The sequence below is a fragment of the Corvus hawaiiensis genome, chromosome 11 (assembly GCF_020740725.1).
Source record: "Corvus hawaiiensis isolate bCorHaw1 chromosome 11, bCorHaw1.pri.cur, whole genome shotgun sequence".
Taxonomy (NCBI): Eukaryota; Metazoa; Chordata; class Aves; order Passeriformes; family Corvidae; genus Corvus; species Corvus hawaiiensis.
This window is the reverse complement of record NC_063223.1, coordinates 17090959-17105105: the sequence shown is the minus strand read 5'-3', so window position 1 is coordinate 17105105 and position 14147 is coordinate 17090959. Positions and strand designations below refer to the sequence as shown.

At 37.8% G+C, this 14147-nt stretch overlaps 1 protein-coding gene and 1 long non-coding RNA gene across 3 annotated transcripts in view; one reads left to right on the top strand and one right to left on the bottom strand.

The window, feature by feature from the left end:
• Nucleotides 1-552: 552 nt before the first annotated feature.
• Nucleotides 553-14147, bottom strand: part of DCP1A (decapping mRNA 1A) — a 32197-nt gene continuing 18602 nt past the window's right edge. The window contains exons 6-10 of one of the 2 annotated variants that reach the window (XM_048315466.1): nt 12977-13096; nt 8949-9704; nt 8170-8235; nt 5934-6152; nt 553-4441 (exon numbers count right to left, since the gene is read on the bottom strand). In XM_048315466.1, coding sequence (XP_048171423.1) covers nt 4361-4441; nt 5934-6152; nt 8170-8235; nt 8949-9704; nt 12977-13096 — 1242 coding nt within the window. In that variant the 3' untranslated portion in view covers nt 553-4360. The remainder of the gene's footprint in view (nt 4442-5933; nt 6153-8169; nt 8236-8948; nt 9705-12976; nt 13097-14147) is intronic. The other variant, XM_048315467.1, reaches the window with a different exon arrangement.
• The window catches only part of LOC125331452, a 26229-nt gene continuing 14482 nt past the window's right edge, over nt 2401-14147 (top strand). Inside the window, exons 1-2 of the long non-coding RNA XR_007206061.1 lie at nt 2401-2486; nt 10464-10555. This is a non-coding gene — a long non-coding RNA (uncharacterized LOC125331452). The remainder of the gene's footprint in view (nt 2487-10463; nt 10556-14147) is intronic.

Below are 14147 nucleotides of genomic sequence, written 5' to 3'. Positions count from 1 at the left end.
AGGCATAAGGTTTTGTTTAATTTCAAGATGAATTTCTATGTTTTTCATCCTCATCAGCTTCCCTATTTTACTTTGTGAAATTTGGATCAATCAGTTGCATGATATCAATCAGGTATGGTAGGAGGACAACTGCAAATTCCAATGTCTTGGATCAAAGACCAACACCGGACTGAGAATCAAATGCCATGTCTAGATGGATGAAAGGGGATACCATAAAAAAGTGATACAGAAAGGCACTAAACACAGTTAGAGCTGTACTTACAAGCCAGTGAAATTGCAGCTGCGTTTCTTAATGTGAGAGGAAATGTATCTGTTTATCAAATTCAAAATACAAGGCTGCTGACAGCAGCAGACGACCTTGTAGAGGCTGTTCCCCACTGCCCTTCAAGCAGTCAGGTTGCATTTTCTTAGGGGACAAATGCAATTTTGGTTCTAGCCCCAGAATGGAGTAAGGAATTTGAGTTTCTTCTCTGGAAAATATTAACCCTAAATAAAACCTGAACCTTCCAGTAGGCTAATAGAACTCTAGGAATAAAAGGAAACGTCACAAGGTTTTAGGAGGTGCTGAAACATTTGTTTTGAAGTTTTATTACAAAAATATATTTGCAAACATACAAAATTTTGGATGAAAAAATGCTCATTCTTAAACATTTATGCAATAACTTAATAACTGCAAACATACATAGGTGCTATAAAACCCACACCATACCAAAAACGTTAATGATGCAGTATCTACATTTATTGACTTACAATTACTCCGGTTTCCAGAAATCTTTCCTGAAGCCCCCCCTTCCCCATGGTCTTCATATTGAACGAACATGCAAATGGCTACAACTGGTGCATATGCAGAAGTGATAAAACTCAGAAATTACTAAAAGCACATAAGGTACATAAAAAACCCTAACTAACCATATGCCCATACACTGAATCGATAAAAATAAATACACCACCAAATCAGAGATACTGCAATTTTTCCAACTTGAAGTGAAAGGAAGATATTGCATCTTAACATTTTCATAATATTGCCAGACAAAAATGAGGTGATACATATTGCACACATTCCTCTTGTTAAGATATGCTGTACAAAGCAACCCAAATACCTGGCAAAAAGGTGGCTGATTTGCTTAGAATACTTTTAAAAACCAAGAAGTCCCAAATAAATGTTTGCTTTCCAAAACATTTCAGAAATTCTATCAGTGGCTACATGTGGCATAATGGGTTTCAGAAATAAACCAAAATGAAGCAATTAGAAATGCAAGCAAAAATGATACATCCATCAGCGAGTGTTTAAATATTGAGTATTTATACACAGAATTACACATTTTATATTAAATCACGATGAATCACTTGAATTTTTTTTATCACTCATTCTGCAAATCTTGTTTAATTTGGAAAGAGATTCTGCTTCTAAAGTTAATAGCTATTAGGCACCTTTCATATAAACTTTGCATTGTTCAGTAACAACAGAGAAAGTCTAACTACAAAACAGAATTTTGATTTTCTTGAACAATTCAGCAGCTGTAGGTTTTAAAACTGTATTTGATTAGGGAAAAAGTAAAATTCCAAACTCAAACCTAAAGTAACTTTAGTGTGAGCCACAAAAAACAGGCTTAGGTAAGAATTAATTTGGGGAGTGTAGTCTGAACTAATCAGCTTTTGATTCCCAGAAAGAATACATAAAATCCCCATTAAGCCAGTAGTTTAAAACAAAAATCACTTGAAAATGGTCACAGTCATTTCCTGTGATGCCTCAAAGTAACTTGCTACACACTGGTTATCCCTACATGCAGATAACACGAAACCAAGCACTTCAACAAGCTGGTAATTTCAAACTTATATAAAAAATTTTAAAAATTACGGAAAAAAAGTTTTTAAATTCACAGACCACATTAAAAAAAAAAAAAAAAACACACCAAATTTTACACTGTAACTGAGCTTGTGTTTTACAATGAGCTTTTAATTAAGGGAGTTGATTTATTAAAGCCACTCCCCTGGCACTTGTCACACCTCTGCAGTGGGGGGGTTCCCGAGTCTGCTGGCCACACACAGAGGTTGGAACAAACACATGCACTTGTTCAAGGTGTGAAGTTTGCCGTGGACACTACAATTTCAACTCTGGTTCTCTGTCAATTAATTCAGAAAGTTTGGGCAGGGAAGTAAACCAACAACCTGTTGCTACCAGGACACTACAAAACCAAAGTCAAGTAAGGGTCTGCCAACTGCTTGCTTCCAGCTGCCCAGGAACCCTCACAAGGATATTCAAAGTATTAGGACTTTTGTATATGGCTGAAGAACTCAAAATACAACTCCTTCCTATCATTTCTACAGATCTTTGGATATGACTGTATTTAGCAAACAGTACCGACGTGCACTATCAACTTCCAACATTTCTATTCTTACAAACTTTTATCAAAACTTTGTTTGAAGAAACCAGAAGCTGTCCACAAGAAGTGAGAAGTTATGGACTCCATCTTTGCTAAATCCAGGTAAGAGCAACCCTCTATTTGGCTTAGACTGTCCATTCTTGTTCAGAGGAACTGCTCACTGGTTTGTCCCTTTCAGTGAAACTTTGCCTAAAAACCCCAACAGAAAATTAGTTTAGACCTTCAATCTAATTTGAGTCTCACTGTTTATGTGCATACACAGTATTGAACTCCAGAATTTATGGAAGAAGCTCCTATCTTCCTTACCAAGTTTGAGTTTGTATTGCTGAATTCAAATGCTACCATTCAATCCAATATAATTCTTGATGAATGCACATTAGCATCTTTCCCTGAATCTTGCACATTTTTCTAACAATATACTATACATTTTAACTGGAAACACTGAACTCAAAGGCTGGAAAGAGCTTTTCAGAAGGCAGGCAGTGCTAAACAAAATATATTTTCCACTAAAAAGCTAGGAAAAAACCTAAAATAGATCAAATACATAAAAATGTAAATATTTGTTGTATCTAAAACATCGTGATTTGTGAACAAGTCACAATTAAAGCTCAATTACTAGTTTCCAATGAAATGGCCATGCACCTTTGACTATGCCAACATTAAGTAATCCTTAGGATATCTATACTTACATATATGTTGTAAGGAGCCAAACAATATTTTTCTTCATATTTCAATAGTGCTTGAGGGAAAAGAATGAAGCAGTGCATCATAACTCACTACAGATTCTCTCTTTACTCAATAACCCAACAGTTTTCTACTGAAAAAGCATCCTTTAAAAGTACTATTGCTGGAGAAGGTTGGGACCTGAAGTCAAGATTAGTTACCTTTGCATGCCTTTAAGAAATAAATACAACCCATGGGTAAACCAACACAGCAGCATAAGAAAGTATAATTAAAAATTTTCTGATTTCAAATGGGAAGGTACCCAGTTAAATTCTTAGTGAATAGTGACTTACTAAATCACATATACAAAGCAGTAACATTTTAATTAGATAAACTTCAGACTATGAAGTGTGCACTAATAATTTGAGGAGAGGGCAACAGAAAAAAAGCATGCATTTGTTTCCCATCCGCATAATTTTCAACACTGCAGTTCCAACACAACTGAGGAATGAAAGCCAACTATGATGTGGTCCATCCTTAAGCTAAAAGGGAACAAAATGTTTAAATTTTATCAAACACTGCTGAACAGGAAGAGAGTCTTCCAGTGGTGGTCTCCTAACTATGATACAATCACTGAAGATTTTGCATATTTCAAATTTTGCCTTTTTAGAGAAAATGGCCTTACTCACTTGGGTGTTTTATGTCAGTAACGCAGAAACAAATAAGATCAATGAAATATTGAAAAGATAAATTTACCCACATTACCTAAAGACTGCTAATGTACTGAGCAAATCACTTTTTTAGACTTTTGTTAAAGATTTAGCTCCAATGGCCTGGCTTCCAGACCCTTTCTTTCCCCACACCTGCCAGCTTTGTGCATTGTCTTCTCATTTTCCTTAGTCCTTCAAACTGGAACTAGGTTCCCACAACTGAATTTTGTTCAGGTACGCTGTAGTGTACTATACTGTGCATTTGCTGGTTGAAATACTTTTGAGTCTGTAACCCTTGAACAGTGAATACAGCCAGGAATGAGAGCCAGAGCAAACATTTGCACATTCACTTAATGCTAATGAGAGCTCAGATGCAACTTAAGTCCCCTCCCCAATAAAAAAAAGGTTTGCTGGTGATGATCACAGTGAAAACCTAGATCATTCTGAGAACATTACTTTCATAAGTATTTAAGGAATAATCTTTCCTAACAGGTTCAAATTCAAGACATTGAAAACTAAATATTCTTTTACAAAAATATTAGTTTTATAGATGAGGCATAATTGTTTCTAAAATCAACATATTTTAAGTAAATTCAGCTTCAATTATAGCTTGATGTTGTCTGTACTCTTGGTTAGGATTTGCAAGTAGACTTCATGGATAGTGCTGAGAAAACGGGAATCATTCTGCAGGAAAAACAGAAACACATTAGAAACATTAGTAAAAAGAGGCAAGAAGAGTTCAATTTAATGCCACTTAAGTTGTCATAAGGATTCCTTCCAGCTGATAAGGGAACGAGCTGTGTGCCTGCACAAAAGGTGCTTTTGGAACACACATGGGCTGTGACCCATGAAGCTGGTCAGGAGCTAAAGGGATCACCAGGCACTCTGGATACTCAAACAAACAGACAGGGGTCACTGTGTCAGCCTGGCCACATTTTGCTTCCCTCCAGAGTCCAAACCATAGTCTTAGGCACAAAGAATCCCATCCTATGTACAGTTTCCCAAATCAAGTCTGCCTGAGTGTCAGATGTGATGTTTGTCAGGCAGACCAGCCTGAATGGGATTGCAGTGTGCTCTACAAGAATTCTAATGTCAAAGCATGACTGGGAAGTGGATTGGTTTAATCTATGGACAATATTTACAGATATTTCTCGAGTCTAATTCCTTCAAATGACAAGTTTACAAAACTGGTATCTAATCAGTTAGCTTGAGGGTGTCATACTCTCTTTACAAGATCTGAAAGCAGTTGGTATCCTCCTTAGAGTGCTGTTTGAGTTACTCCCATGCTGCAGAATATGCCTATTTTTGTCTTCATTCACCTCTCTCTCTGTAAAGACTGGAGACAAATATCCTTGTCAGCTCTATAAAATCACCACTCAAGAATATTGGCAGGTGAGCTCAATTCCAAGATTAGTTTAAATCTTTAATTAGAAAACCCATACACACCAATAGAAGAAAAGGTTATGTAAAATGGAACAGATAAATCAGGCAACCTAATAATGGGATCTGGTAATGCCTTTTTTGGTCACTGGGAAGATACTGTTATTTTTAGACTTGCATTTTGGGTATAAGCTCTACTAACACCAGCACGGAGCGAGCAAGAGAATCCTGAGCTAAGGAAGAACTGTTCGTCATTCATGGCAACTTCACCATGACATTAGAGGTCAAAATCATCTCAATGCACAGCTTGTCCCAACATCACAGATTTAATTCAATAGAACTTTTTAGTTCCTGAAAATAGCAGAGCTAAAACTTTGCAATTTCCATCTCAAAGAAACACACTGAAAGTAAAGATGATGAAAGGTTCTAGGGAACGGAAAACAGGAAAGCTTTCGTTGGGGAAGTGGAACACTTAAAAAGACAGCAAAATCAACTCCCCCCTCATAGCAGTTTCTACTAAGTGCAAGTTACTTCTCACTTGTCTACAAATTCATATGGACGTGAAAGGACACATCCCAGGTACTCTGTTCTTCTAAGTCCTCCACATCTCAATCAAAAGGAGCAAGCTGTGCCATACTCTGTGTACAGTGTGGAGTAATCTGCCCCTTCCAACAGAACAGAACATCTTTTGTAATCTTTCAGGGCAAAAGGAGTTATAGGGGTACAGAATTTGTCACTTCTGCCTTATGTGCTTGGAACCCCATCCCTCAGAAACTGAGCTCTGTATAGACACTACCTTTATTAGATGTATCAGTGCTTCTTGAAGCTGGGACCTGCTGAGAACAGTAGGAGGTGTAGTCTGAATTTCTGTTGTTCCAAGTGTTAAAGGCGAAGAAGAACTGGCTTTATTCTCCACTTCAGTAGCTTTTGTAGCTGATTGCTGAAACACACTTGGAGACAAGAGCACTGAAGGCGTTACTGTCGTTGTGGCTGTAACAAACTGTGGAGGTGCAACCTGTAGGAGAACAGAAAATTAATAAGCACTGTGTTCAGTAAGAATGAATGATGCTGTAAAGGCTGGAGAGATGAGCATAAAGAAAATGAAATAAATTGTAGCCAAAATTATTCAGTCAGATGTTGAAGAATAGTTGCTCTTAATGAAGAAATATCTACCTATGAAGATTAGTATCAACAGTACTCATTTTCAAAGCTGAAGAAGGTAGCAGCCTTGAACATTCTTGTATGCAGACTCCTTCCTACTCATGTGGTTTCTACCTTCCAGAATTTCTGGAACATAACACATACAATGAAAGTCGAGATTTTCACTTAAGTAATCAAAGGAGCCTATGGCTGTTTTGCAAATTATTATTTTTCTTAGGAATTTTCAGAAAGACCAGTCCTGCTTCCTGCAGCCCCACTTCTATGGTCTCCCACAAACACTTTACTTCAAATTTTAAGTGCATCTCCAACATATTTAAAGAGAGTGCTGAATAACAATTAAAACATTGGAGTACACTGAAATATTCTGTTTTCCCTTGGGGGGATGTGGGATGGAAGTATTTTGAGGACCATCTTCCCACCTCATCATTCCACAGTTCTGTCTCCATTTCATTACAAAAATCCACATACAGCCTTAACCACTTTTCCTTTTAAACATAAATTGCACATTTATAAGGCTACTACATTTGCATCAACTGGACACAAATAAGCATCCGCTTTGAGTTAACTCTGGCATGTCCTGATAACTGCAATCGTTACTCAGGATGATAATCTATGTCTTGCTCAGGCTCCCAGGATGACCAACATGGTGAAAAAAAAAAAGAAACAAGCCAATCTCACTCCAAAGAAAAGCAACACTAAATGTGATATGTAAAGATGTTTGATATGTCAGCAGAAAGAGTTCCCCTTGGTAACCAAGGATCTTCAGAGGAAAAAGCCCTCCGAAGCCATCTGAAGTTAATGTGTGTATAATAACAACAACAACAGCAGAACTAACAAATTGATTTTCTTGTAGTCAAAACTGTGAAGACTCACAGCGTGGGATTTCAGCTGAAGACAATGTGTTTAAACTGACAGTTTACTATACAACATGCACATGTTTCTTGAAATTCCCAAATCCATATAAAATGCTTTTAATTAGGTAATTGTTTACTAACTGGGTCATGAACAGACTGTAGAGCTTATCTTATAGCAGGCCAGTAGCTAAAACAGCATTTTACTTCAAGTAGGGTCATTTTTTTGCCTTCACAATCAGATCTGGGCATGCTACTAAAACTGCTTTCATGGAGAGCAAGTTTGACAAGAATGAGGCAAGAGATCTGAAAAAGGAGTGGGTGCATAAGGGAAAAGTAGAATTAAAATACAGATGGTGTCCTAAAATGAATACATAACAAAAAGATAATTAAAACATTCTTGAACACTTTACTGTTACCAGTTATTTTGTAACTGCAACTTGAAACTTAAAATTGACATTATTTTAAACTGTTACCCGAGGCAGTTCTAAGAACTTAAAATTGTTTTTAGATTGCTAAAACTTGCTTTTACAAGTTTTGCAATAACAAGTGTTATTCTTTTTTTCTTTAATCTTCAATTTTTTCTGCTTTGTATCTTTTAATACAATACAAGGTATCTCAGGAAAAGAGACAGTAAGGCAAGGATTGCATTTTAAGCCTCTGGGGTGCTTAAGGTTGGGCCAAGGCTAATAGCCCTACTATAGTATTATGGCATTAATACTCCCTGCTTGCAACATTAAAAAAACTCCAAGAGTTCAAATGGTGCAAACTCAGTGCAAGGCTGTGAATCCAAAAATGTGTTTTCATTTCTGCATTAGAACCAACAAAAAGAGGGACTATACAAGAGCACCACATTGACAGGAGCTCCCCCTTCCTCCAGTACAGTTCTGTTTCACAAGAACTCTACATATGGTCAGTGGGCAGTGACTGTTTGAGATATCAACTGTGTACTGCAGCTGGTTTTTTTTCCCCTTTCTAAGAAAACCAACGAACAATTAGCAGAGGTACTTATCCACTTACTTGACTTGCTTTAGACAAAGTTTTTGGCTGTGGAAATACTTCTGATTCCTTGTTTTGTTGTACAGTCTGAGTTAAAGAAAAAAAAAAAGCAAAATTCATAGGTTACCATCCACAGCTCAATTTCTAGAGGTGGTTCTCTGTTTTTAAGAAAGCCACAAAAATGCAAATTTCAGCAGATTTTAGACACAATTAAATCAATTTTGTAAAACTGATATAATTAATGGGAAGCTGGAAAAAGAGGAAAAATCTGAATTTAAGTTTTATGCTTTCAATATTATGGCAAACCTATAAAGCCACATCTCTATGCACCCCACAGGTACCCCCAGAAGTGGGTCAAAATTGAAGGAGTACAAAACACTCAAAACAAAATAATCAGAAAAAGGAAATTGTTAACTGTACACTGTCAAATAAGGAACAGGCTAGACTTCCACCACATCAACTCTCATCACACTGCTCAGCCTGTAACCTTCTGTCCCTTCTCAGATCCCCAGCTCTGAGCAGTGCTTTTCTGACACGAGTACAGATGAAATCTTTAGTACGTTTTCACCCACTAACAGCACCAGTTTGAAAAACCTCCTGCTCTACAGACAGGTCTGTCACTGACAGCTGATGCTAATGACACAAAACTAATGGAATTGGATTTCTAACCTAGCCATTCAATCAATATCACACAGTGGAAGTCCTTCATTATCTTCAAACAGCTAATATATAACAGCACGTTTTTCAAGGGAAAATACATGTACTCTAAAGCTTCACGGATATCAAAGCCCACAGAATACCTGAAGGGGAGAGATTATCTTGCTGTTCAAGGCTGATGGCTTACTGTGAGATTCTTTGAAGCTTTCTGGTGTTGCAAGTTGCCCAACTGAGGCAGAGATGTTTGGTGTTAAGGGAGTCTTAGCGAGAGACTGCTGTTGTGTTTGGTCATGCTGTGGGGTCAACCTGAGTTTCTGGAGAAGATCAACACTTGTATGAGATGCATTTGAGACAGTCCCTGTGTTGGCTGTTGTCAAGGGTGCTATGAGCTGGCTTTGGCCAGCCATTAGATTCTGTGGAGTGTGGTTCACTTCAGATGGCGGCTGATTCACCAGTGGGGATATGGGCTTGGCAGCTTGCTGCATAACTTGCATTATACTGTTGCTTTGTTTGAGGCCAGGAAGCATCTGAGCAGGGGCAGCTTCCATTGTCGAGGCTGAATTAAGAACAGGGCTTAAACGGACTGAATAGCTTGAAACATTTTTCATATCAGGCTGGGAAACTGAAGCTGGAGGTATTATCATAGGTGTTAAACAGTCCTGCTGATTGGCACTGGTTTTAACGCTCGGACTTTCAGATTTCCCCAGGGATTGTTGCATTACTGGTGACTGGTCAAAGGAAAAAGGCAAAAGCAAACTGTGCTGCTCTCTGGCAGGTGTGTCTGTCTGCAGCTTCTCCATTCTCTCTGGATTGGGATATGGAGCTGCAGGCTGTTCCTTTTGTACAGAGGTTCCAAACAGTTCCTCCAAAGTCAGGTGCTTCTGCCTTGACTGAAATGGCTAAAAAGAAGGGAGAAGGAAGTTTTCAGTTTATAACTAGACATAGCACTGTGCAGATCACACAGTCTATTACAAATTCAAGGAAACTATGAGACACAACTAGGTCAAATGCATATAAAATACAGTTTGTATATTAAGGGTGCCCTATTCACAGGAATTTTGAAATTTATTTAATGAAGAGGAACATCCTGGCTATGTATGGTTTTTCTTTACATCCATCTCAGGACAGTCTGTGCACTAGTAGTCAGGACGGGGGAAGGCTATGGACTGAGTCAGGAACATGGCACCTGCCATCATCCATCAGCCCTAACTGCACAAGGCACTTTAGGGAAGTGGGGGAAAAAACATACACATGAAACAGTATTTACAGAGTTGGAAATAATTAAATGGCCTGAAAGATGGGAAAGGAACATAGAAACCAGAAGCTGCACAACCGAACTAGCAATACAGGCATAGACAGTTTTCCTTGCCCTTTTCATTAACAGTGCAGATATTACATATAAACCTAAACACATGTATATTTATATCCTTGAAAAGTGTGTATATATACACAGTTACATCTACCAGTCCTTTAGTCTCTCCCAAAAATACACATCTAGCCTACATCACTGACATTGTATGAAAAATATGGTTTTAAGGATATAATCTTTTAATATTTGCTGAAAATATTTAAAAATGTTTTTCACTGAAAAGAAACAGCTATTAACACCAGTAATCGCAAAATTTTCCTTTTTTTTTTTTTTTTTTGACGTTGCACAGGACCAGAAGTTATGTAAAACAGCTGGACTGAATTACAACATTCTGTTCAGAAGACTGAATGGCCTGCAGCACAATTCCAGTGTATTCTAATGGTATGTCTAAACAAAGATGCTACTTCACAGTGACAACTACTGTACCATGACATTGCTCTGCTGGCTCTGATTTCCCTAGCACAAAGAACAGCAGCCAAGACACAGCAGCACAGGTGCCACACAAATAGCCCAACAAAAAACCTTGAGCTTGAAGTCACACTGTCTTTTGCCCAGGTCACTCATCTCTACTGTTATTCATTCTCTAATGCTATTCAATTTTAGCTAGTTAAAGTCTGGCACCCTTTCATTTTGGGGCTTGGACATTCTATGGTTTATAAAACTTATTAATTATCTTAGGAATATTTTCCTAGAAAGTTGTTCTTTTTTCCACTGATCTTCCTGTTCTAGAGACCTGTCCTTCAACCATAAAGATTCCATTAAGAGGAAAAATCACTGTTCCAGATCATTTCAAACTCAGCTGTTCACTTCAGTATTATTAATTGAGCAGCTTTCCTTTATTAATACATTACAATAGTCAAGTAATAAACTGAAATCTCTTACCATGCTTTGATTCTAATCAGACCGGATAGTCTCAAACATCAAGTTAAGTTTCCAGTTGGAAGTATAAAACACCTCTTTTGCCTTGTCTATCTCTGGTTAAGGTGTACTTTGAGCATATCATCAACTGTGTGTGTTTATGAAGACCTTTAGCAGCAGGGGCTCCTTTAAGGCCACAAGATCCCTTTATTTGATAGGAATAGAGTGCTACTGCTGCTGCTCAGAGGGTTTGTCCAAAAGTGATTTCAGGTAAGCTTTATAGGCCCAGCTCTGCTAATTCATGCTTCAGTATCAGTGTTCTGGTTCAATTTTTCTGATTTCTGGCACGAAAGCATCTCATGATACAACTGATTTTAATTTTGAATTGCCAAGATGTGACACTTAACTACACAATATCATGGAGAAGACATTTATTTTTATTCCCAAATGTGTGGTATCTTTAGCATGAGATGAAGTTCATCAACATGCAAGTGTGACATTTTGGAGGGAATTTAGCAATCTCACTGTACTTAGCATATGCACACTATTTTTTGATTTCACTGGTCATCTGTTTTAATTAGATGAAAAATGTGTTTTTATAGTTGAAATGGAATGTTTTTCCAGTAGTCTCTCAGTTGTCCACTAAAAATGTGGCTCAGAACCAACACATTTGAGATATATTTGAACCCAGTTAACTGGCTTCACAGAACTATCACTTATGTTACCCAATTAATTTTTTCCAGTATCTCTGCAGCTATTATTTTAAATAGCTCAACAGAATTAAAAATATGACATTTTACATGTTCTATAAATCAACTTTCCCTGTAATTACTTCAGAGCAATTTGTTAGAATCTTATCTTTCCAGTTTTTCCTTTATTGATTCCTGTTCTGCAATTCCATGCACTGTCAGGAGGAGCATTTCAGCTGATTTTGTAGAGTCTACATGGAATGACCCAAAGAAAATATGTGTTTTGAAAGCACAGCCTCAGGTAACCCTGGTGCCAGGTCTCCAGATGTGGCATGCAGCAAGCACAGCTGGCTGCCAAGGGTCAGTCCATCACTGACCCAAAACCAGAGGTGCTGCTGAGGGGCTGGAAGGGCTGTGACAGAAAATAATCCCAGCAACTCCCCACTCCTCATTTTAATTCATTAATTGTTACTACCCCACCCCTAAACCAGATTCCTGCTGCCCAGACCCAGCCCTAACCCAAACTAGAAACTCCTACTACTCGTCCAAACTACCTATTTTGTTTGCAAGTCCTAAGTGCAAGGTCGCCCACATTTTCCTACGGGATTTCATTTCTCAGGCACAGTGGTTTATTGCATCAGTGGACCATGGCAGGGAGAGGAGTTTTCCATGGGGCATTTCCGAGGAGCACCAGCACTGCCCATCCTGTGCCCACTGGGTGGCACTGCAAGCAGGCCCACTGCACTTCCGAGTTACAGGGAATTCAGTTACTGCACAATTTACTTACTTTTTTTTCTAAATCTATCTCTAGAAAGTCTTGTATGAAGGCACAGCTCCCTCGTGCAGGACCACGGCTGTGGCTTTGAAGGCAGCACAGACCAACCTTCAGTAAATGTCTGAGGCACAAGACCAGGGCTTGAGTTCCTGAGTGATCACAGGGGCATGGTCATCTTTTCTTGCTTCCTATCTCTCCAAGTCATCCCACACATTACCACGGACTGACTTCTTCCAGAAGCCAAGCTGGCCCATTTAAGCATGGACATTCACAGTAGTGTGGACATAGCCTCTTATTTTCAAAATGCTAAGTCAAAAGACAGAATTTAGGATACTAGAAGTCTTCCCACTCATTAGTTTGTTTAAAGTGATAATAGATGGAGCAAACACTGAAGGCATCTCAAGAAAAAAAATCTATTTTGATACCAAAACAGAGTACTAAATGAAAAAACTCCTTTATTTAGGGTTGGATGAAACATACCTGCTCTTGCACTTGTAATGAAGGCTTCTGTTCTGAAGGCTCTGTGCTTTCTGGCTTTGGAGGATTTGAATTTTGTTGCATTCCAGAACTCGATATAATACTTAGGTCACTAATCTGATTCTGAGGGGGGAAAAAAAGAAAAAAAAATAATATAAATATATGGGTTTTAGTCCACATTTACCCACTATACAGTCCTGTTTACATGGCACTTGGACTGAAATACAGATGATGTACAAAGCACTGATTTTTGTAAGACACTCTGGAATTCAGAAATCTTAGGAATTAAAAATCATACCAAGACATCCAGAATCTGGTATGCGCTCATAAAGCTTTTACTCTTTATTGTTACAAGAAAAACAAAAAGAAAATACAACTAGCTTTATACTTTTTCACCAAGAAAGAAAATTATAATGTTGAAAGAAAATGAAATGAAGAAATGAAAGAAAAGGTGGGCTTTTCACATCCTATATCTGCACTGGCCACTAACAGAGAAATTTGCTACACTTCATTAAATCAGGAACCCAAACAAGAACTGCTTAGGAAAAAGAAATCCAGACAGAAATCACTCTAAGTGGTTGGAAAGAGAGCTTGTCACCGACTTATTTCCACCAGATTTAACCAACCATCTACATCTATTTTCAGGTGTTAATTTGGTTTACTATGAACAAGACAAAACCAGGCAAGAGAGTTGCATTATAATACAGTATATTCACAGATGGTGTTGACTTTCATCTTTAGTAAACATAAAAATAAGCAAATATAGATATTATATTACCATTAAAATCACCAGTGAAAAAACCCAGACTGTAGAATAACCCAGCTTTCAATGCATAAACTACATGTTACACATATGATAGAGCTCAACCATTGACACAACACATGATGATTGCTCTGGTATCTTACCCAAAGCAGTAAAATATGGGTTAAACTTTCTAGCAGCAGATTAAAAAGCAATCTGAGCTTTATTCTTTTGTTTTCAATTTCTAATTGAAAGCAATAAATACAAAATCAAGCCTTTACATTGTGATTTAAGGACAGAGGAGAGAAGCAGACTCTCCTATCTTTCTGACTTTTAGCCACTAACTTGAAGGTCAAAACTCTTTGTGCCCGAAATGCTGGAGGCCTTTTAGTTATAAAATCAGGAAAGGCAGAGTTTTCTTTTCACTAGAGG